The 21330-nt window shown below is 48.4% G+C and overlaps 9 protein-coding genes across 9 annotated transcripts; 5 read left to right on the top strand and 4 right to left on the bottom strand.

Annotated features, from left to right (window-relative positions):
- Positions 1 to 364: 364 nt before the first annotated feature.
- On the bottom strand, positions 365 to 2223 carry N7508_002558 (glycoside hydrolase family 18 protein; the record flags this gene model as incomplete). The annotated part of the gene is made up of 5 exons (XM_058460624.1): positions 365 to 1685; positions 1739 to 1866; positions 1920 to 1933; positions 1986 to 2060; positions 2115 to 2223. The coding sequence occupies 5 exons, from the start codon at positions 2221 to 2223 to the stop codon at positions 365 to 367; spliced, it is 1647 nt and encodes a 548-aa protein (XP_058324156.1).
- A 1707-nt stretch (positions 2224 to 3930) lies between these two features.
- On the bottom strand, positions 3931 to 5107 carry N7508_002557 (uncharacterized protein; the record flags this gene model as incomplete). Its single annotated transcript, XM_058460623.1, has 3 exons — positions 3931 to 4528; positions 4592 to 4934; positions 5071 to 5107. The coding sequence occupies 3 exons, from the start codon at positions 5105 to 5107 to the stop codon at positions 3931 to 3933; spliced, it is 978 nt and encodes a 325-aa protein (XP_058324155.1).
- Positions 5108 to 5366: 259 nt separating this feature from the next.
- Positions 5367 to 6361, bottom strand: N7508_002556 (PQ-loop repeat-containing protein; the record flags this gene model as incomplete). The annotated part of the gene is made up of 4 exons (XM_058460622.1): positions 5367 to 5805; positions 5860 to 6072; positions 6135 to 6254; positions 6318 to 6361. 4 exons carry the CDS (start codon positions 6359 to 6361, stop codon positions 5367 to 5369), a joined length of 816 nt encoding a protein of 271 aa, XP_058324154.1.
- Positions 6362 to 6819: 458 nt separating this feature from the next.
- On the top strand, positions 6820 to 7764 carry N7508_002555 (uncharacterized protein; the record flags this gene model as incomplete). Its single annotated transcript, XM_058460621.1, has 1 exon — positions 6820 to 7764. The coding sequence occupies one exon, from the start codon at positions 6820 to 6822 to the stop codon at positions 7762 to 7764; it is 945 nt and encodes a 314-aa protein (XP_058324153.1).
- Positions 7765 to 9014: 1250 nt separating this feature from the next.
- N7508_002554 (uncharacterized protein) lies at positions 9015 to 9381 on the top strand (the record flags this gene model as incomplete). Its single annotated transcript, XM_058460620.1, has 2 exons — positions 9015 to 9037; positions 9090 to 9381. 2 exons carry the CDS (start codon positions 9015 to 9017, stop codon positions 9379 to 9381), a joined length of 315 nt encoding a protein of 104 aa, XP_058324152.1.
- A 2159-nt stretch (positions 9382 to 11540) lies between these two features.
- N7508_002553 (ABC transporter B family protein) lies at positions 11541 to 15422 on the top strand (the record flags this gene model as incomplete). Its single annotated transcript, XM_058460619.1, has 2 exons — positions 11541 to 15016; positions 15071 to 15422. 2 exons carry the CDS (start codon positions 11541 to 11543, stop codon positions 15420 to 15422), a joined length of 3828 nt encoding a protein of 1275 aa, XP_058324151.1.
- Positions 15423 to 16343: 921 nt separating this feature from the next.
- Positions 16344 to 16803, top strand: N7508_002552 (uncharacterized protein; the record flags this gene model as incomplete). The annotated part of the gene is made up of 2 exons (XM_058460618.1): positions 16344 to 16350; positions 16412 to 16803. The coding sequence occupies 2 exons, from the start codon at positions 16344 to 16346 to the stop codon at positions 16801 to 16803; spliced, it is 399 nt and encodes a 132-aa protein (XP_058324150.1).
- Positions 16804 to 17523: 720 nt separating this feature from the next.
- On the top strand, positions 17524 to 17973 carry N7508_002551 (uncharacterized protein; the record flags this gene model as incomplete). The annotated part of the gene is made up of 3 exons (XM_058460617.1): positions 17524 to 17530; positions 17585 to 17624; positions 17649 to 17973. The coding sequence occupies 3 exons, from the start codon at positions 17524 to 17526 to the stop codon at positions 17971 to 17973; spliced, it is 372 nt and encodes a 123-aa protein (XP_058324149.1).
- Positions 17974 to 18302: 329 nt separating this feature from the next.
- N7508_002550 (glucan 1,3-alpha-glucosidase ROT2) lies at positions 18303 to 21226 on the bottom strand (the record flags this gene model as incomplete). The annotated part of the gene is made up of 2 exons (XM_058460616.1): positions 18303 to 21091; positions 21145 to 21226. The coding sequence occupies 2 exons, from the start codon at positions 21224 to 21226 to the stop codon at positions 18303 to 18305; spliced, it is 2871 nt and encodes a 956-aa protein (XP_058324148.1).
- Between the last annotated feature and the right edge of the window lie 104 nt (positions 21227 to 21330).

Below are 21330 nucleotides of genomic sequence, written 5' to 3'. Positions count from 1 at the left end.
ATGGAAAACGAAGCGAGGTAGAAAGTGTGTTTTGTTCAAGTTCTAATATCTTCAACTTATTTTAATGTTTCTTCTAGACCACAGGAATTGATAATGCGGAAAGAAAAGAAGAAGAAAAGATATAATTAGAAAACTATGGGTATCATAGAGCAGAGTATAAGAGAAGATAGGGTTAAAGATCATAAGACATTGAAAATGGCGAAAGGAGCCAGAAGAAGAAAAGAAAAGAAGCGAAGGAAGAAAGAATCGTGGCATCCCCTTATGTGAACACTCAAATTATTCATATCACACTCAGACATTCCAGGTCCAAGCAATATTAGACACGCCATAAGTATGATTGCCGGTCCTGGAACCCTCCGACAGCTTAATCGCGGTTTCGCAAAGCACGTCGTAGATTACTGTTAGGCCCCATCTTTTTGAGGCCAATTTGCTGAGGTCCCATTTGGTGCATTTCCGATTTAGGTCCCACGCGACCCATAACCTTGGGGTCCAGGCTATGGGCAAGACTGTGAGTAACGCGATGAGTCGCACTGTTAGCCGCGCGAAGACCACCCAAGAGTCCGATAAGGTCGTTGCCAAGAATGTTGGAGACCAAGTCATCGGAGTCATCTTCAGTGTCATCGGTGTCACCGGACGCGTTGCTGGGCGGCGGAGTGCTGGTGGTGGTTGCGGGAGCAGGTGGTTCCTCGGTAGAAGTCGGGGCAGCTGCAGGCGGAGCAGTAGTCGCGGGGGGAGCGGTTGTCGCAGGGGGTGCGGTGGTAGTCGGCTCTGTCTCGGTAGCGCTGCTGGTGCTGGTGCTGGTTGTTGTGACTGGCGGCTTGGTCTCAGTGGAAGTGGGCTCAGGACCACTGGACGATGAGAAAGCAGCAGAGGAGGAGGAAGATGAGGGTGAGGAACCGGGTGCATTGGTAGATGACGAGGTATTCGATGAGTCAGTGGACGAAGAAGAAGGCGCCGAGGTCGACGCCGAACTGGACGACGACGAACCGGTATCATCAGCGCCTCCCAGGGCCTTTCGCACGTCCTTAATAAAGGCGCCGTTGCCGTACGCTTGTGTGGCATCCCACATCATCACTCCTCCAAAACTGTCGAATTTCTTCGAGTACTCGATGACCTTGGCCAGCTCCGAGGAGGGGATGTATCCAGTGCTGGCCGCGGTGGTGTCGGCTGGAACTCCGAGGATAACCTTGACGTCCTTGTTCTTCGAGACCGTGTGAGCCCAGTTGTCCCACTCCTCGAAGTTGTACTGGTTGGCGGAGCTCTCGGCGCTGTAGGCGTTAACACCGCAATAGTTGTTGTAGAACTGGACCCAGATGGCGTCGATATAGACAGGGCCGTTGAGGATCTCCTTGTCGGCCTGGTCGGGGTAAGGGCATTGAGGTGCAGCAGTCAGGAAGAAGTCCTGGCCACTTTTATCAGCCTCAATCAGGGAACGGAGCTCGTTGGCGAAAGGAGCCATGTGCTGGACGTTGGCCTCGAAGTCGAAATCGAATCCGTTCAAGGCAGCGTCGCCGAAGGGACGAAGAGCATCGGAGCCTTCTTGCTTGGGACCAAAGGTTTCCCACATCAACTTGGCGCCATCTTTGGCATCTGCCTCGGACTTGAAGCCACCCTCACTGTATGTGGCACCTCCGATGGAGAGAAGAATTGTCTTGCCCTTCTTTTGGCAGGTCGTGATGTCCTTCCTAGAAGTTGTCAGTGAACTGGCCCTTCTGCCAGCAGCGCCAGCGAAACTCACCCAATGCTGGGGCAGTTTTTAAGCTGCGTTCCCTCGAACACCTCGCAGTCCCCGCTGCTATTCGCGAAGTCAATCTCGGGTGCGCCTCCAGGGCCATTGACCATCATATCAAAGGCCATCGGGATGACCTAGAGGGTTTTGTCAGTTCAAAATCTTTTACGCGTCACCCTCATAGACATACATCAATGTCCTCATCTAGTGTTCTTGTTAGTCTGATTGTTCAAATCATAAGAAGGGCTTCACTCACTGTCACAGTAGTAAGATAGAGGCTTTTGGCTCTCAACCTTCTTGCCCTTGGAAGAATTTTCTAGGGAGTTCTGTCCTGCACACGACCTCAATTAGAATCAATCGAAGTATACAATCGCAGGTCACCTACCCCAATAAACAACAACGTTCTTGCTAGACTTCAAGTCAAGCTTCGCCTGCACGCCCCCGAGGGATGCCAGCAGAAGCGACCAAGAAAGAACTGTTTGAGATGACCGCATATTGGAGCAGTATTATCCCCTTGGCAGGGTATTAGCTATTAGGGGTTATGTTAGTATGGTCGATTATAGATATAGGGCTGCCGACGACGAGGACAAGTCACAAGGCCAAACTGTAACGAGGATTGAGCGTCCAGTACCATTAAATAGCGCAGGCCGATCTATTTTGCTCATTAAATCGTAAAAACAAAGACCTGCGTTCCACCATTCAACTGCGTCACTTGGGGCTCACGCATGGTATGACCCACACTGTACACGCCAGCAGACAAATGGGTAAAGCTTGGACTTGCGAAAAAGACCCTGAGCAAATATAATTTGTAAAAATATTCCTCCCGGCGTCGTTTGATTGGATCATTGGGTAGATCCTGCCACTCGGTGCATTCCGATATTGTTGTCAGGGGACCCGAGGTAGATCCGGGAATGTAGAGAGGTAGGAGTAGGCTTGCTCTCTAGAATGAGGCTCTAGGCCAGTTAATGGACCTGAGCTGAACTGCCAATGCCTAGGATTCTATATCCCTTGTCTTCCTGTTGGCTTTGGTCGTCCTGTCGGTTGTTCGTCTATCATCCGTGGGCAGATAGACTATGTTTTGAACCACATGAAACGATTTCTTAGTTGTAGATTGATTCTTAGATTATGAATTTTAGCATCAATCTGTCAATATTTTTGTATAGCTGGAGATATGAATAAATGACAGAATTGAATCGATGTAGATGGGAATATATAAGACCGTTGGTGCAAGTATATATCCAGGTGGGTGACTCACTCCATCACTTTTATGAGCTCCGTTCAAATTTTGTGAGATTGGATACATAGATATACTTATTGCAATATTCCTCCTAACTAAAGTAATATTGTTATCTGTTAAAGAAAATCATAAGATATATGGCTGAGCGTGACTACTTCGAGCAGCATCGTACCCGACACCATTAGTATACATGCTCCGTTTCACAATTGCTTCCCACAAACGTGATAATTGCTGTAATAATCATAGCGAGAAGTCCATAAAGCCTTGCATTTTAATAAAAGGCTCAATTTCTCCTAATTATGGTAGGAATCCTTATCCTCTCTAGAGCAAATCACAACTCAATGCTTCATATCACCAAACCCAGGCAATAAGGCAACCTCCCCCACCCCACATAAAGCGATAGAACACATGGACCCTGATCACACGAAGCTCAAATATCTGTCCCTGGAACAGAGCTATGCAGGGGTATACACATACCTATCTCTTGAAATATCCGGTGGTAAGGGTGCAAGGGGTTATCCCGCCATAGGAATGCATTTTGTTTGCAAGTGACTCTTACCTTTGGGGGTTTATTTCGGAGACCCAATTACTGTCATATAAGTGCATCATACCATAGATATGGGATTGTAGGGTTGTCCTATCATTGAGCACGGTAAGCAAGGTCGATGGTCCGGTATGGCCTGTTGCATGCCTCTTTGTGGCTTCTTGGGATTGCTGCTGTTGAATGGTAATTATTAGCGAGCTTTGATTTTGAGTGGCTCCTAGCAGGACTAATATAGGAATCATTATGAAGTGTAGGCTACTGAATAGAAATGTATCTCGCACTGTTGAGCTGTTCGCTACCGGGTACTATCCATGACTTTGAACCCAGAAAGACTTGTTAGAGTGATACATCACAATTCCATGAATTTAATATTGACAATCTCTCTGCATACTCATTTACTACTCTCTCACGAGATGTAATCTACCTCTTGATTCCAATAACCCGCTGGGTAGCCTCCTCATTGCTCATGGCCGGGTCAATGACACCAGCAACCTTAAGCACATCAATAACACCTTCAATAAGCTTATTATCAACACCACGAGTGCTGTTAGTAAATTTAACATCCTTCAACCACTCTGTTGCATCCTCTTCAATGTAATTGCAGCCAAGCTCCCCAGTACCGAGCAATTTAACAACTTGAGCCGTATCAGCCTCAAAGTCCTTGACACCCTGGTCAAGAGCCTGGAAAAGACTGGCCAATCGCTGGTCGTTCTCAGGGTCAGGGAAAAGAGCAGTAGAAGCAACAATCATCCACGAAGGCCAAGGAGTAAAAATCTCGCCAATCTTCTTCAGAGGTGGGTTTGGCTTCTCAGCTGTCGGGTGGAAGTATGGCTTAGTGGTAAATTCCTCCCACATGAAGAACTCAGCTGATGGGTTAGCGGCCTTTTCAGGCTGCGATTCATCCAACCCAGAGACACCGTCGCGCAGAGGCCCAAAGGGTCCAAGAGGGACGGTTGTAAGAGAGTCTGCTTTCCAGCCTTGCTGTTGGGCAAGGACAAAAGACATAATGTGCGAGCCACTGCAGGGTTCCAAGTTAGTCTTGTATCCATCCCCTGTCACCGATCCCAATTTGATATCTCACCTTCCCAGCCGGCTAACTCCAACCCGCTGGTCCTTCAAGTCCGACACTCCGTTAATTTGGCTGCGGTTGCGGCCGGTCACAATAGCCCAGCGCAACGGGTTGTCAACCCAGTGGCCGACAACCTTGTATCCGCCATCTGCGTTCTGGCTCAGTTGTTGCGCTTTGCCTGCTAGACCGGCGACCCAGCCCTCAGTAAGACCGATGGCGATGTCAATCTCATTGCCGCGCAGAGAGGTGATCATATGACCCGTTCCAGAGGGGAATGGGGTCAGCGCGATCTTGAATGGGAGGGCTGTGACAGCCGGGGAGCGGAGGGTGAGGTGGAGTGGTGTAAGGTAGTGCTCTAGGAACCAGAGAGGGGTTTGTTAGCGCGCATTCTGTGAGATATATCGGGGTGTATGAAGCTGGCTCGCGACTGGGGGTGCCATAGCGAAGCAAAAGTCGGAGCTTGAGCTATGGAGGGGTAGAGGTAGGCGTACCGGGCACATAGCCAATGCGAATTGTGGGAGTAGCCATTGTGAAAGTAATAACTGGTTGGCTAATTCAACGGAGGATTAAGCAGCAATTGTCAACTGTCCAAAGATCCGCGGAGAATAAGTCGAGGAAAAGCGCATTCCAAAATGACGATATCGCGGGGCACATCCCTCGGAAATGCTTAACTCCGCACAAGCTTTGATAGTATAAAAAATAGTATGAACATTATCTCATTCCAATTATTTGTCTATATAGTTGCCAATTCCTATCTACATGTCTATTCTATGACCGATGTTTCGCTTCAGTTCATGCGGATGTCTTTCTCTTCGTGGCCCCAACGGCCATCCTGCTCCGGCCTGCCGGCAGTCTGAGAGGGGCCCCGAGAGTGTGAGGTGTGCAAGGAACTTCGAGAAAACATGTAGAATTGGAAGCCCAGGTAGAAGTCGCACGCACACTGAAACATGCCGCACAGCTTGAAGGCCCATGGAATAGTCTCCGTGCTGCAGAAGAAGTAGCTCATCTTCATGGTGTCACCGAGAATCCAAGCCGCAATGACGGAGACCCGGAAGCCCTTGCACGAGCCTGATCGGTAGTTCGCGATGATTTGTGGGATGGGAAGGGTGGCCTCAACGGCAAGTCCGATGTAACCCAAGAGGCTGATGTAGGCGTCGAATTGGGAGAGCGGGCTCAAGTGGAGGAGAGTTAGAGCTCCGACGAAGTACGCAAGGAACATATAGTATCTGTAAATTGCATCAGTTTCAACGTCCGCGGCTTTCTGCGCTCTCCAAACTTACGGCTTGGTGTTCTTCCACTGCCAAAATTCGTAGGGTCTTGAAGGGCCTTTATCAGAGCCACCACTGAAAGGCGCATGCTCAATTCCATTCACGCCGCCAGGAGAGGGCCTATTATCTAGTGCAACCTTGAGCATAGTCATCTGCACCACAATCATGACGACCGCCTGAGTCAACAAAGTGGCCGAATAGTACTCTCCAAACCAAAAGAAAACCCTAGCAAAGTCAATAATAATCCTCCATATCGAAATTCAACGCGCCGGAGAGTGTGGGCTCACTTCAGAATCGAAGAAACAAGCATGATCAGGGGAATATCCAAAGAGAAACCCGCGGAGCTTCTGGAGCGATGAATGCTCACGATTTGGTCGGCATAGGAGGTGAGAGGGGAGGTGACGAGGCTGTAAACGAACTTCATTAGCATCTGCGAATCATCCAGGAACCGGCCGCCGAAGCCGACTTACAATACGGGCGCGGCCCAGTCAATGGCAGCCGAAATGAAATACATGTCGGCGATGGACCTCCGCGGGTCAGGGCCTTTAGATGAAATGGAAGCCGAGCCGGTATGTTGAAGGCTTGAATAATGCGACTTGCAAGAGTTTGGCGACACGGGAAACCCAAAGAACAGAAAAAGGTACACTTCGACACGCATGCGGCTTTTTCAGGGTCTTGGCTTATGTCAGCGTGTCGATCGTGCACTTTGTTAAATTTGTTTTTAATTTACTTGGCACGTTGTGGTCTTGTATTTTTTTTGCTAACTTATTATTTGTATACAGTTATTTGAATTGAATATTGTAAATGTCTTGGTTCTTGATTACTGTGTTTCGGAGGATGATATTCGTATGCCATTGTTGACATCCGAACTATACAGCTGTACAGTTGACATACATCACCATGAACCGTCCACAAAGTATAACCAAATAGTCTGGTCAATCTCAGCATTCACGCAAGCCATCTTCAGCAACCATGTCGTTTTCAATTGGACTTTCCGGACAATTTCTCACCGCACTAAGACCTACCCGAACCTATCAAGAGGATGATAAGGCAGACGAAGCCGAGCTCGAGAAGAGAGGAGACATAAATGTCCTTCAAAGACTCCGCCATCAGAAACTCTCCAATAACGGGAAAACCTGTCAAGTTTCAATTAACGGCCTCCTTACTACAGAATTCGCTCTCCGAAGAATTGTCCAGAAGGAGATATCTCTCCACCAAATACTTGATCACCAATCAACCCATTTCCCGCAACAAGAACTCCAAGACGTTTGCCTGAAAGAAGAATTGGCCATATTGCAGAGGAAATTCTGGTTTCTGGAGCGAGAATGGTGGAATTATCGCTGCGCATTCCATGAAGGGCCTCTGTCAAGAGCCTTCGTGCTATGGCGCTCACACCCGCACTGGTATATGCACCGTGCTCTTCGTGATCAGTGTGCTAGACAAGGGGGATGTTGTGGCCGCGACTGCGGATGCTGTGCCAATCAAAATACCAGTCCAGAAAAACTTGGCGCTGGACACTGTACTGATGAATGCGGATGCTGTCTCAGAGCCCGAGGGTTTGATTATACCCCAGAGGAAAAGAAGGCACTTGAAATCGGTTTGGAACATCGACTTGAGGACCATCACGACATTCATTTTCAGGAGCTTGTTCAGGTCTCGATATGGGGGCTACTCAACGACAAGGACCAAAACCCGTTTGATCTGATTGAGACACCTCGTGGGGCTGAACAAAATGAGGACAGTGATGAATCGGCCACTCTATTTGATGATTCGGATTTGGAAACTTTTGTTCCAGAAATGGGAGATGCACTGAGCAATGCACTTCACGCGCGTCTATTCGTTTGTGTGACTGTTGCTTGCCTAGCTCTATACCAGATCAGTCATTTGAGCATTGCTAATGGCGCGGTACCGGGATGATTGCGAGTTGAATGACGTGCGTCTTCTGGGGCATATTTCCTATTTTGAGTTGAGGCAAATTCTCACCTCACTGGCACGCAGGGCTCTCAAGACCACGATTTAATCGATAGCTGAGCATTCTACTGTATCCCGAGAACCACTTGACCATAGCGAATAGTAGTGGGGAATCTTGATATTGATGATCTCGTATCTGTGTACGATCGCCGCGACGTAGAACCTATACAGCCTGATCTATATTTTGGTGGTATCTAGTGCAGTCTAGCTTTAATTTTTACTACTTTGCTTAGAGGGACAAGGGAGATAGATGTAACCACCGAGCTTCTGGCAAATACATTTAGCTTCCAGTTTGTTTGTTGTTTATCGAAAGCCGAGCACGCCCCTTGAATAGCCGATCTGAGATAATCTTCATTCAGCTGAAAGCGCTGAAGAACCCCACCGTACTTGATCCCCTCGGTGACGTAGAAGCTGGAATCAACTGCTTGAGCGAGGTAGACTGGCTTATAAAATCTGTCTCCCGCCTAACATTTTCAAATCCCATTTCACTTCCACTGGTATATCACATCAAACCTTCTAAATTCAAGCCTTCAAAATGCCTACCACACATATCCAAGAGTATGTTCCCATGACCAAGAATACTGAACTGAAACTTATTTCATGGATATTTCCCAAAGACCCATTGACAAAGGCTCAAGCGAAATACCCTTGACGGTTCTATACCAAAACGGGCATGAACTGGATAGTGCCAGCGCTGGAGATATCCAGAAGTTCTTCGATCTTGCTGATCGGGTTGCGGGAGGAGTCTAAAACCAAGAAATTCCTTGGTCATGATGAATGTAATCAAAGCTTTAGTCTAGCCAATAGTAGGATAGACCAGATCTTTCGTGTATCTGCTAGTTAAATGCCAATTTATTATATGTTGTGTATGCAAATGCGATAAATGGCAGATATAGTACTACAGCTCATTTTGGGGCCATTCTATTATTCCTGGATAATATCTGGCACCCGAGATCTCATTCCATTTTGCTGATCTTTTGCTGTTTTTGGATGAGCAGAACCGAGCACGCTGCATAGTTCAGCTGAGGTGATTGATCAACTGCAAACCCCGCCAACGTGGCCCACTAATGTTGAAGCTGAACTCAGCTATATGTGGCGTGTCTGTGGCCTCTGTAAGATTGAATCAAATTCACACCCCACATTGCTTGTGTCAATCAAGAACAGCACACTACAAACATTTAAGCCAAACAGTCACAATGACCCTCAAATGGATCCAAAAGTAGGCTCTGGCAATCCCTTATCAACATTCTGTGACTGACTAATTATTCTAGTCCTGATGAATTCCGAGAGGTCATCAACAGGGACGAACCAACCCTCATCTACTTCACAGACACTAGAAAAGGACCTCCTGGCCCGGAATTCGCTGCTCTGTCGACTGATAAACACCCCGCAGCACAAAAGGAGACTTTCTTTGTGGATTTAGGTGCAGAATATATCCCAGGCGTCCCGAGCCAGGCTTTCGTGACGATTCTGTATCGTAATGGCCAAGAATTGGATACTGCTGCAGGTGGAGACATGTCAAAGTTCTTTGAGCTTAGTGAGAGAGTTGCGGCAGGGAATTGAAATCAGCAGGCTGCTGATTTATCACGATTGATGTAATTAAGCTCTTGGCTTGGCTTCAGCGTTATCAGAGCAGATCAGAACTACTATAAATCAGCTTTTCATATGCCGATTTATAAAGCCTTGCCCATACTTATGCAAATGTTGTAAGGACAGCGTATTTTAAGATCACAGTGTCATAGGGCCGTGTTTAGATACTTGAACCATTGCTCCGGGCGAGACTTTTTCTCCTCTCAGGTCTTTCATAAGGTTGCAGCAGTATCAATGTTCTAATCCTGACAACAACATCAACAACTTGCACCCAACTCCTTCCAATTGTATGGGACTACATGTTAAGCGACTTGATCTGGCGCTCAACTGGGGCCAGTCGTCTGCCTTATACGATCGATATTAGTCGATTAGTGTGGCTGGCGGAGCAGACCCACCGGTCTTCAACCGATCACCGCAGTCCATTACCACCAGGCCAAACTGATCTCTACCTATACTTGTGAACATTTTTTGCCGGCTTTAACATAATCCATCTAGTTATTCGGGGGTACTCGCACAAATCTATTCTCTAGTTTAGGTAACGTCTTATAAGCTTTGGGACAAACTGCGGTCCATTGGCTATCCCAAACAGTTGACCCTATTCTTGGTGCTGCGTGTGATCATCCGGTTCCATATTCCTCTATCTATAGCTTATTACCCCTATTACATTGTTCTCGTATGTCTCTTTTCTTATTGTTGTGGTCTTATTACGGATCGTTACTATATCATTACTATGTAGTGCCATACTCCTCAAATATGAAAGGATGATTTCATTTAAAAAAGGACTTCTTTTTTTGAGAATAAATCCTGGAACGATCATAAGAACTATCATTGCCTATCAATCAGAAGACTGGCGGCTAAGTAATCACGCTGTGCCGAGAAAGGTTCTGTGAGCATGAACCTGGGCGCCCTCATAGAGTGGCGGCCCCTAATCGGTCAAGTCGCAGCCGTGCAGCTACATATACACCGGATTTTAGGCCGAGCGACATGGCTCTCCCTTTCCGCTTTAGTTCTCACGCCTTGCCGCTCTTTACTAAGTAAAACCGAGCATGCCCTTAGTGGGTATATAAGCCGGATGAACTTACAAACGGCCCCACAAGCGGCCCGGGGATCTACGAGGGAACGGACACTTGATATATGATTTGTATCATAATCTCACCCCAACATTCGCAGAAAGCAAATACTGGATATGTAATTCTTTTGCATAAACAATTTACGAGGCTGTAACATGTAGAAGGTCCAATATGTAACGTACAGGTCTTTAAGTATACCATATGTGCCGTAGTCATTCCGACTCGGATTTGGACCCCTAATTTCCCTTGCAAAACTTCGATTAAATATCCCTGTCTTCGGATGCTCAATTCCTCTGGTATAAACCGCCACTGACACAAGCAGATGCAGCAGCCTTTGGGGGCCATGTTGATCGATCTGAGATAAAAGCTGAGTGACTGGGGGTTTGCTCCACAACGCGCCCGATATATCTCGACAGAAAACTCCAATTCGTTTTGCTTTAGAACTACTAATAGATTGCTGACCGATTCGGTTAATGTAGACAAGTTGACGAGGGCCGGGAGTTGAGGAGAGGACCAGTGACGTAAATCCATAGTTCTAGTGGCCATGAGCTGTTTACCAAAGTACCTTGCATATAGCAATTGCAAGGGTCTCAGCATGAGGCTGCATATTATGTGCTTACATGCATCCCATTGCTCGCCTAGATACACCTGGGCATGCGTCATTTGCTTACTGAATAGATTAAACAGGAGATTGAAGCTGCCAACTTCCAAGAAACTGCCCTGGTACTAATCTGTAGTTCAAATCTCCTGATAAATTCTAACTGGTCCAAATCGTCGAGCATGTATTCGTCCCCTCCCACCATTCACGGGTGCTTTAGATATATGGTTTACAGAGTTGTTTTGAATAATATGTAGCTCTATATTGGCGCGGCTCTAATAGAGCACCGTTTGAGGCCCTAAGAGCTATGCGACTGTAACTTTTGTAACAAAGAAAGAGCCTAGTGTGGATCATGTTACCTTGGCAGATCGTGGGGGCGATGGATTACTGATCGTCAGATCATCTCTCGCAGTTGACTCACATATTCACCTTGTTCACCCTTTGACTCTGACCCATCTTTCAGTATGGCAGGCGCATCGGCGCAAGCCAACTTTCAACCCCAGCTCCACAGCGAGAAGGCATCTCCGGAGCAGGAGATGCTCGCCCAGCACATCGCAACCCCCATAATCAAGATTAATTACTTTCAACTCTTCCGATATGCGACCACAAAAGATTTGGTTATTATCAGCGTCTCATTTCTTGCTGCGATCATTGCGGGGGCAATCACAACAATGCCGGCGCTTTTAACAGGCTTGTTGATTGGCAGTATACAAGGCAGCTGGTCGGGTGGTTCATCCCAGGACAAGTCCAATAGTGAATTGACGCGCTTCACAATCTACTTCGTGTACCTTTTTCTGGGGGAACTAGTGTCATGCTACATTGCCAATATTGGATTCATCCGTACCGGCATCACATTATCGAGCCGGATCAGAGAACGGTATTTGGCCGCACTTCTGAGTCAAGACATTGCTTTCTTCGACAACATAGGAGTTGGGGAAATATCAACTTATATCACCGCCGACGCAAATTTGATTCGAGACGGTATTTCAGAGAAAGTCAGCGTTGCCGTACAGTGCTCCGCATCGGTTGTCGCCGCGTTCGTCATAAGTTTCATGCGAGACTGGAGGCTGACGCTCATCCTAGCTTCCAGTCTTGCATGCATCGCCCTTGTGTTTGCTGCTGCCAGTATAATGCTCACGAGATATCGCCAGCAATGGCTGGGAGAGACCGCGGAATCCGGTACCATTGTCGAAGAGGTCTTTTCATCCATCAGAACAGTTGTGGGGCTAAATGCGCAATCCGAACTTGTGGCTCGATATGATGGCTCTCTAGCTAAAGCAGAACGTTTTGCAAATAACGCCAGGCTCATATCCGGCGCCCTGCTTGGGGCTGTCTTTGCCGTTATTTACCTGGCTATCGGGTTAGGGTTCTGGATGGGTTCGCGCTTCCTGGTAGCGGGCACATCCTCGTACGTCGATATCTTGACCATTATCCTCGCGACGGTGACTGGCATCGCTTGCCTCGGTGGCATCATTCCCCCACTTCAAGTCTTCACTATTGCGACGGCTGCTGGATCAAGATTGTACAGCACCATTGACCGAAGATCTCCGGGGACCGCTATTGGCTCTCCTGAAAGGAAACTAGACAGTGTGATCGGCCATATTGAGTTGCAAAATGTCAGACACATATATCCTTCAAGACCAGATATCGTTGTTTTGGACAACTTGAGCTTGGATATTGAGCCTGGAAAGACGACAGCCATAGTTGGACCGTCTGGATCAGGAAAGAGCACAATAATCGAACTTCTCGAGCGTTTTTATGACCCCATTGCCGGCGATATTCTCTTGGATGGTCACAGACTCTCAGAATTTAGCCGAAACTGGCTAAGACAGCAAATTTCCCTGGTCCAACAATCACCCACGTTGTTTGCTACGACTATCTTCGAGAACATCCGGTATGGTCTGGTTGGAACGCCCCATGAGAATGCATCCAAGGAAGATATCGAGAATACTGTCTACGATGCTACTCGTGTCGCAAATGCCCATGACTTTATCATCAAGTTACCTGACGGCTACGATACCCTTGTCGGCGAGACCGGCGTGTTGCTTTCCGGCGGTCAGAAGCAGCGTATCGCCATCGCTCGCGCCCTCATTTCTGATCCTCGAATTCTTCTCCTTGATGAAGCCACCTCAGCCTTGGATTCGACGAGTGAAAAAGTTGTTCAAGCTGCAATCGAAAAAGCTTCTCAGGGGAGAACGACCATTGTTGTGGCTCATCGTTTATCAACTGTCAAATCCGCGGACAAAATCATCGTCTTGTCTGGAGGCCAAGTTGTTGAACAAGGCACTCATAACTTTCTTCGAGACAAGAATGGAGTGTATAGTCGACTAGCCAAATCACAGGCTGTCAACGTGAATGAAAAGGAATCTTCCCGAGATGAAGATTCTTTAGAGGTACCCATCCATCATGCTAACTCTGGCCCTGGAGAGACAGACACGGAGCCTCTGTCGGTCGCCAGAAATCCTTTGTTTGATACAGTGCATAAGGACGCAGATGCTCTCGAAAGCCTGGATCGACCACGCCACCAGTATTCGATGCAGACCCTTCTGAAGTTTGTGAATAATTTCCACAAGGACTCTATGACATTGGTGTTAATGGGGTTTCTCGCTTCAATCCAAACCGGAGCTGGGGCACCCATCCAGGCAGTGTTTCTGGCCAAATGTCTTGTTGCACTCGCAAGACCTCAAGCTGAATTTTCACAGCTTCGGTCCGAGACAAATATATGGGCTGGAATGCACGTCGTCTTGGCTGTCGTACAGTTCCTCGCCTACTCGGCCCAAGCTTCTGCTCTCGGAAAATGTACAGAGAGGCTTATCCGTCGCCTTGGTGAGCTGTCCTTCCGGGCCCTTCTCGACAAGGACATGTCTTTCTTTGACATGGAGGAGCACGGTGTAGGTGCACTAGTATCATTCCTCAGCACTGAGCCAGCCAGTATGGCGGGCATGGGTTGCTACGCGATTGGAAACTACATCATGGCACTCACAACTCTCATTGGTGCCATCGCAACCAGTATAGCTGTCGGATGGAAACTTGGACTTGTCGGTGCAGCTACAGTACCTGTTCTTTTGATGTGCGGATTTCTTCGATTCCGCGTTATGGCTCAGCTTGAGGCGCATCTTCGTCAGGTGTATCAAGAAACAGCATCATTGGCCAGTGAAGCGGTCTCGGCCATCCGCACTGTCATATCTCTAAATCGTGAGTCCCAGGTTGCAGCAATATTTCACAACAAGCTAGCCGAACAAGATTCGAAGAGCATTCGCTCAAGTCTGACATCTTCGGCCCTTTTCGCGTTTTCACAATCGGCACCATTGCTGTGTACTGCTCTTGGCTTATGGTATGGTGGCACACTCGTTATCAGTGGGGAATATGGATTGTTCCAATTCATCCTGAGCTTCGCTGCTGTTAACATTTGCGGCGATGCTGCTGGCTCGATATTTAGCAGCTCGCCAGATCTAGCAAAGGCAAAACTTTCCGCCATCCGATTTAAAGCGTTGTTTGATCGACAGGCACAGTGCCAAGCGGATTTGGGCGAAATTCAACCTCTTTGGGAAGGAAACATTGAATTCCGGAATGTCCACTTCTCGTATCCTACGCGTCCCGACCGGCAAATACTAAACGGTCTCGATCTCACTGTACACAATGGTAATTACATCGCCCTAGTTGGACCCAGTGGGTGTGGGAAAAGCACGATTGTTGCACTTTTAGAGCGTTTCTACCATCCACTCGCCGGTCTTGTCACAATGGACGGCTTGGATCTCTCCGCAATGGATATGAGCGCATACCGCGATCAAGTGGCACTCGTGAATCAAGAACCCACACTCTTCCAGGGTACTATCCGAGATAATCTCCTTCTCGGACTCGATGCATCGAAGTATTCTCAGGAAGAATTGGAGACCATCTGCAAGGACGCACATATCCTTGATTTCATCCGTTCACTCCCGTACGTATTTCACAGATAATTACATCACTAGCAGCAACTGACTTGGTTATGCAGTCTCGGATTCGATACTCTGTGTGGAGGGAAGGGAAACAACTTTTCCGGTGGTCAGAAACAGCGACTAGCAATTGCCCGGGCCCTTCTGAGACGGCCGAGTGTCCTATTACTAGACGAAGTCACTTCGGCGCTGGATTCGGAATCCCAAAACGTAGTTCAGGCTGCACTCGACCAAGCTGCAAAGCAGCGTACCACAGTTGCGATCGCCCATCGCTTGAGTGCTGTCCAGAATGCAGACCTCATCTGCTTCGTAGAGGACGGTGTGGTTGTTGAATCTGGAACACACGCCGAGCTCGTCAGAAGACGAGGGCGATATTTTGCCATGTTGAGCTTACAGAATCTAGAAACATAGGCGATCACTTTTGGCTCAACTTTCCATAAGTCTCTTTGTTTATATTCGCATAATAGACACTATTCTGTTGACGCTTGCAATTTGATCACTCTGTCTTAGTATCTGATATTGGTTAAGAATAAAACCATGCCTTCCTGCCGATAGACTATATGTTTGCAAGCGCCAATGGGTCTGGGTCCATGATCGAAGATGGCAACCCTCGAGCCTGGATGTGAGAGAATTAGGTACTATCCAAGTGTATCTCGATACAAGTCAAGCTTGGTCCAGTAAATGAAGCAAATAAATAAGATCTGAGCCGTTGAAGATGTCTATGTCTATCTACTACACCCACGCGGTCTTAATGTCCCAAGACACTTCACTCCCACTGCCCGCTAACATGCTCTCGGTGCGACGCAAAAGCTGACGAAAGCCTCGAACACCTTCCAAGAGTAGGGCTAAGCATCATCTAACTACTTACCAAGTACAATTAATTGGTCACTAAGTAAGCATCCTATGCTATGAGATACTTAGTGAGCAGGGCCCTAAGCGCCCTCATAAAGCAACACCCGGATCGGGAAATTCGCATTCGCAGCCTAACATCCAGTACATACTGCTACATATATGGGGACTGCACACGTCCACAGCCCGCGACATTAGTTGGCAAATAATATGTAACGTCAATGGACTCTATCAAGTCATAAATAAAAGCCCAAAAGAGCACAAACCCGAGAGTTGGCCAACGGCGTCATAGCGCGAGATCGTCGCGATGTTGTCCCCACGCGGTTTCGCGATATCGCGATCAACCACTTTTTTTTAAATATAACCATAAAGCCATAAAGACGCCCTCTTTGATCTGGAAAAAAATATTACAGTGCCTACAACTGGTTTCAAGCCAAGAATTTTTTCATCACCAATTGATTTACGAACCCGCGCGGCGCCAAAATGAGCTGTATTCTCCCCCCGCTAACCCCAACATACCAACCCCAAGCATGGCTAATCTAATCTCCAAGACCCTAAGCCCGAATGGCCCCAGGACATTCTGGATAGAGCGAAAGGCGCCTATCATGAACCGACCCGGCGCGAACGCACAGCGGATTACCCGATCCCCTACAAATTCGTCGTCTTCAATGAGAATCCCGATATGTCGGAAGCCGAAGTCGAAGGAATCTTTGATACGCTCGAGGAAGCGAACCAGGCTACTTTGGCAGTGTTCAGTGCCTCATATTCCGATTTTCTTGATCAGAAAAGGGACATGTCCAATGTCTATGAGAAGGGGACTAAAGAAGAGCAGGAGAACGAGATTGTGTGGGAGTTTGGTTCCAATGGAGAGCTGAGCTTGGTTGCTACTGACGGCAGTAATGGCGAGCAATACTTGGTATGGGTTGAGGCGCATGGCAACTAAGGAGCAGTGGGCATGTTTTGATACTGCCTTGCTGCTACGTGGAGATGTTTAGTGAAGAGGAGTGCCTGGACCAAGTGAGATGAGATACTCGAATCAAGTGATGTGTTTTGCCATAAGGATTATAAAGTCGAAAAAAAGACTGAAAGTTCGTTGTAACAATAACGAAGCCCTTCAGACGAATCATCGTGTATCCCGCGATCCTGACTGAATGTCATAATCGTCACTAGAATCATTTATCATGAGCTAACCCTTCTAGTTCGGGAGTAATTGCCGAAGGATATGTATCCTTGAGTCTCGGGCCTCTGTTTGCTTGCCACATGTCTCTATGACTCCTGTGATCTGCCCCTTCTGGTATCAAATTCGTTATCCTGAGACTCATCCCTTTCCCTATATCGAATATATACATACGTCCCCAGACAGCGATATTAGCTCACACGCGAGATATTAATAGCCGAAACAGAAGTAAGTGTGAGTACATCCAGTTTGATATCCATAAATCAAAGCAAAATGATAAAATTTTGCCAACGAACGGCGTCATGCAGTTGAGCCTTACGTCGACCTCACGTTGATTCACGGTATCGCAGAGACCAGTCTAAGCTCGACGAGATAAGCATGAAGGCAGCCTCAGCTCTTTCCTTTTTGCTATACACTTTCATCTCGAATTTCTCTTCTCTCCCACAACTCCTCAAGTTACAATCGCTATCCAAGCCATTTGCGAACATGAGTTGTATGTGATAACTAACCCTAACGCATCAAAGCATGGCTAACATAAAACCCAAAGATCTTACCGCAAAATGGCCTAAAGGACTCCTGGACAGGGTGTAAGCTGCTTCTTGAGAGCTCAGCGACGACGACCGCACCGATGAAGACGCAGTTATCAATAAATACGCCGTCTTCAACCGACACCCCTACGAGTCTGGACCCGCAAACGAAGGATCCTTGGATACGCTGGAGGAGGCAAATTTGGCGGTCCTGGCAAATTTTCAAGACAGGTACAATGGTTTCCTGCTCAAAGAGGATGTGTCCAACATTGTCAAAGAGGGCACCACAGAAGTTCAGTTGGATGACGGTGCATGGCTAGTCCGTCTTCCTGGAGAGCCGAGGCTTACTGCTACTGGTTCGTATTCGGGTGAGGCATGCCAGGTCTGGGCTCAGTTGCAGGCAAACTAAATCGGTTTCACCTATAGGACTGTGATGCATGGCTTCGATGACTCCCTTTCTCCTTTCTTCTCTCTCAGCCCGAACCATCAATAACATTAGCATATCATTTCTTTCTTCTCTTTCACCTTTTGTCAAAAAGTGCAATCATGCCTCGAAGCCTCATTGGGGTGGAATGTCAGCTACGTAGCGGAACCTGCGTCAAGTGAGGTCAGATACTCGAATCAGATGAGAGACTGTTCATTTATGAGCACTCAACCAGCTGCGGATTACATGCAGCCTAGCAATTTTGAAATACAGTAGATCGCATACATAAATCGTCCGAATCCGAGACCAATCGCTCAGAACTCGATACGCCATGTCTTTCCAATGCCAACATCTGGCTTCTTGACCACGGCATAAGAAGCCTGTCCTAGCGGCTGCTCGTAGAATTCCAGTGAGGCTGTCGAACCAGCCTTGGACCCGTCTTCGATCACGGTCACGGTCTCCTTGTTCTTCCATTCGGCCGGTGGGTCGACAATGATCACTCGCTCAACGGTGACACCGGCCATGGTCTTGAGGTACTCGGCTGTCTTGGGTCCCTTGGTACCGACGTCTTCCGAGGACAGGACAGACCCAAGGTAGTGGAAGTTGCGGTGGATGTAGGCTCCACGCTCGTAGTCGAAGGTCTCACCGTCATCTACGTACAGGCTTCCTTCGGCCTCGCCGTTCTTGTCTAGGGTGATGACGAGGGTGTAGGGATCCCAGCGCATGAGACCAGCGCTGCGACGGGGACGATCCTTGCGGGGAATGATATGGCCACCCTGGATCAGGACGGGCACCTTCTCCTCAGGGGCGGGGACGGTATGCTTCTTACCAGCACCCTGATAGACGGTGAAGTCAAAGTAGTCATAGTACTTCTCGTCGTCGGAGATGTACACGTCCGCGGTCTCGGTCTTCTCGGTCAGAACGGGCTTCACGAGAAGACCAGTAGCAGCAAGGTAGAACTGATCATCGATGGCGAAGCCTTGCTCGTCATCTGGGAAGGCGTAGTATTGAGGTCGCACGATCGGTGTGCCGTTGACCGAGGCTTCATGGAAAGCAGTGTACCAGGCAGGGAGAAGTTGGTATCTCAGACGGATAGCCTGCGCGATGTAGGATCGGTGAGGCTCACTGATGAGATAGGGTTCACGGCGACGAGTATCGATGTGAGCGTGGGCGCGGAAGAAGGGATACCAGATACCGGCTTGGTACCAGCGGGTCAAAAGATCCTTATCCGGGTTGTGGAAGAAGCCACCGACATCGGCACCGGCGAAGGGGAAACCAGCAATGCCGTTGGTTAGGACCATAGGAACAGATGCCGCCAAGTGGTCCCATGTGGCCTGGTTATCTCCAGTCCACATAGCGGAAACACGCTGAGAGCCGGCGTAGAATGAGCGGGTCAGAATGAATGGACGGCGGATCTCGCCCTTCTTGCGCTGGAGCATGGCTTCGTAAGTGGCATTCAGGAGAGTCATGCCGTTGACATTGTGAATATCACGGTGCTCCCAGTTGCCATAGTGCAGGTTGTCTCTGGGCATACTCATGTCCGGTCCGTTGAAAACAGACGGCTCATTCATATCGTTCCAGATGAAAAGGTTCGAGAGGGATCCCTTGAACTTGTCGTACTTGTGGAGGGCAGTCCACCACACGCGAGCCGCGGGGTTGAAACAGTCGACCCAGTTCGAGGATCCGGGCCAGCACCATCCATCGTAGATCTCGCCATCCTTGTTGAGTACGGCGAGATTCTTGCTTCTGAGCTCGTCGGACACGTAGTAGTTATCCGCCTTCTTGATATGAGGATCAATCAGAACAACAAGCTTGCGCTCTGTCTCATCAAGCTTCTCCTGCATACCCTTGGGGTCAGGGAAGGTGAGCGGATCCCAGGTGAAGTATTTACGGTCATCAGTATATTCAAGATCAAGCCAGATAACATCGTACGGAATTTGGTATTTGTCAAACTTGGCGTTCACCTCCTTGACGTCCTCGTCTGTAACATAGTTCCAGCGACATTGGTGGTAACCAATGGCAAATTGCTGGGGAAGTTGCGTGTATCCAGTGAGCTCACCATACGTCTTACTGATTTCTTTAGGCGAAGGACCAAGGAAGACAAACAAGTCGAGGCGACCAGACTCAGATATCCAGTGGGTCTGAGTGTTGGTCTTCGAGCTGGTGCCCAAAGACAGAGGATTGGCGGTGGTTGTAGACTTGACAATATCAATCCAGGTTTCTGCAGCATTGAGCCAGAAAACACCGACAGTGGAGTCTTTGCGGTGGGCTTGCATGAACGGAATGGCACCGTAGAGAGTCATTGGGCTCTCGAGCTCATACTCGAATACGTCCGAGTTAAATAGACGGTAAGGGTCAGCGTGGTTGCCCTCGCCGCCTCTGGTTTCCTTGAGTGAAAGCGAGTCGGCATGCTCTGGGATACCAAACACATGACTGTAGCCAGGGAAAGTGACATCAAGAGCAACGCTCTCTGGGCCACGGGGTTTGGAGTCCGTGCTTCCACCGAATGTCTCCTCCCACCAGGTGCTTTCGTCCTCGCCGCCTTCCTTTCCGTCCACCTTCGGGCGCCAGTGCTCCATGTTCAACAAGCCTCGCTCGTTCAATTGAACATGAGTTTGACCGTCTCTTTGGAAGTCAATGCTGAATGGTGCATGGCGAATGACTGCCTGGAACTTATCTCCAGGTCCATATAGAACATGAGTGAAGCCGGTTTCACTCTGGGCATTCAATGTAGCCGACTTGCTAACTTCCAGGCCCCCGACAAGCGCCCATTGCTCAGCTTCATCATAACGTTTCTTGTTTGCCTTGCTGCCATGTCGCATTTCAATATCGCCCTTCAATCGTCTCTCTTCATCAACCAACAGACGAGCGGCTCCCGATTCCAAGAAAGAGACTGTGAGAGGTAGTCGGACCTTATCATCGGCAGTGGTTGTTTTGACGAGGACACCTGTAAATAGACCATCCTTGAAGTGTACGGTGGCGGGATCGAGCTCGTAGGGCGAGTTCCATGAGCTTTGAGCAGAAGCGTCGTCGGCGTACGCGCGGTTTCGTTTACAGAATCCAGACTGTTCGCATGTCTTGAAGTCTCCGTGTTTGACAGCCCCTGCGTGGGGAATTAGCCGTCCGTAAGCTTGAACGCAGAAGGGGACACCATACAGCTGGGGATGACAATGCATCCGATAAGGATCACCAAGGAGAGCAAGACTGCCCAACGGGGCGCAGGCTGACTCCTGGTCATGGTTTAGACAATATGTGCAACCAGAGACTCTCAATCTCTGAGGGTGGTGAATGATGATACCCGCATCTAAAGTGTGGAGATGTCAACAGGAAGCTCCAAGCTGG

This window comes from Penicillium antarcticum (assembly GCF_028974205.1).
Source record: "Penicillium antarcticum strain IBT 31339 chromosome Unknown utg000002l_segment0_segment0, whole genome shotgun sequence".
In the NCBI taxonomy this organism is placed as follows: domain Eukaryota; kingdom Fungi; phylum Ascomycota; class Eurotiomycetes; order Eurotiales; family Aspergillaceae; genus Penicillium; species Penicillium antarcticum.
Note: the sequence above shows the minus strand (reverse complement) of the source record. Positions and strands in the feature narration are given on the sequence as shown.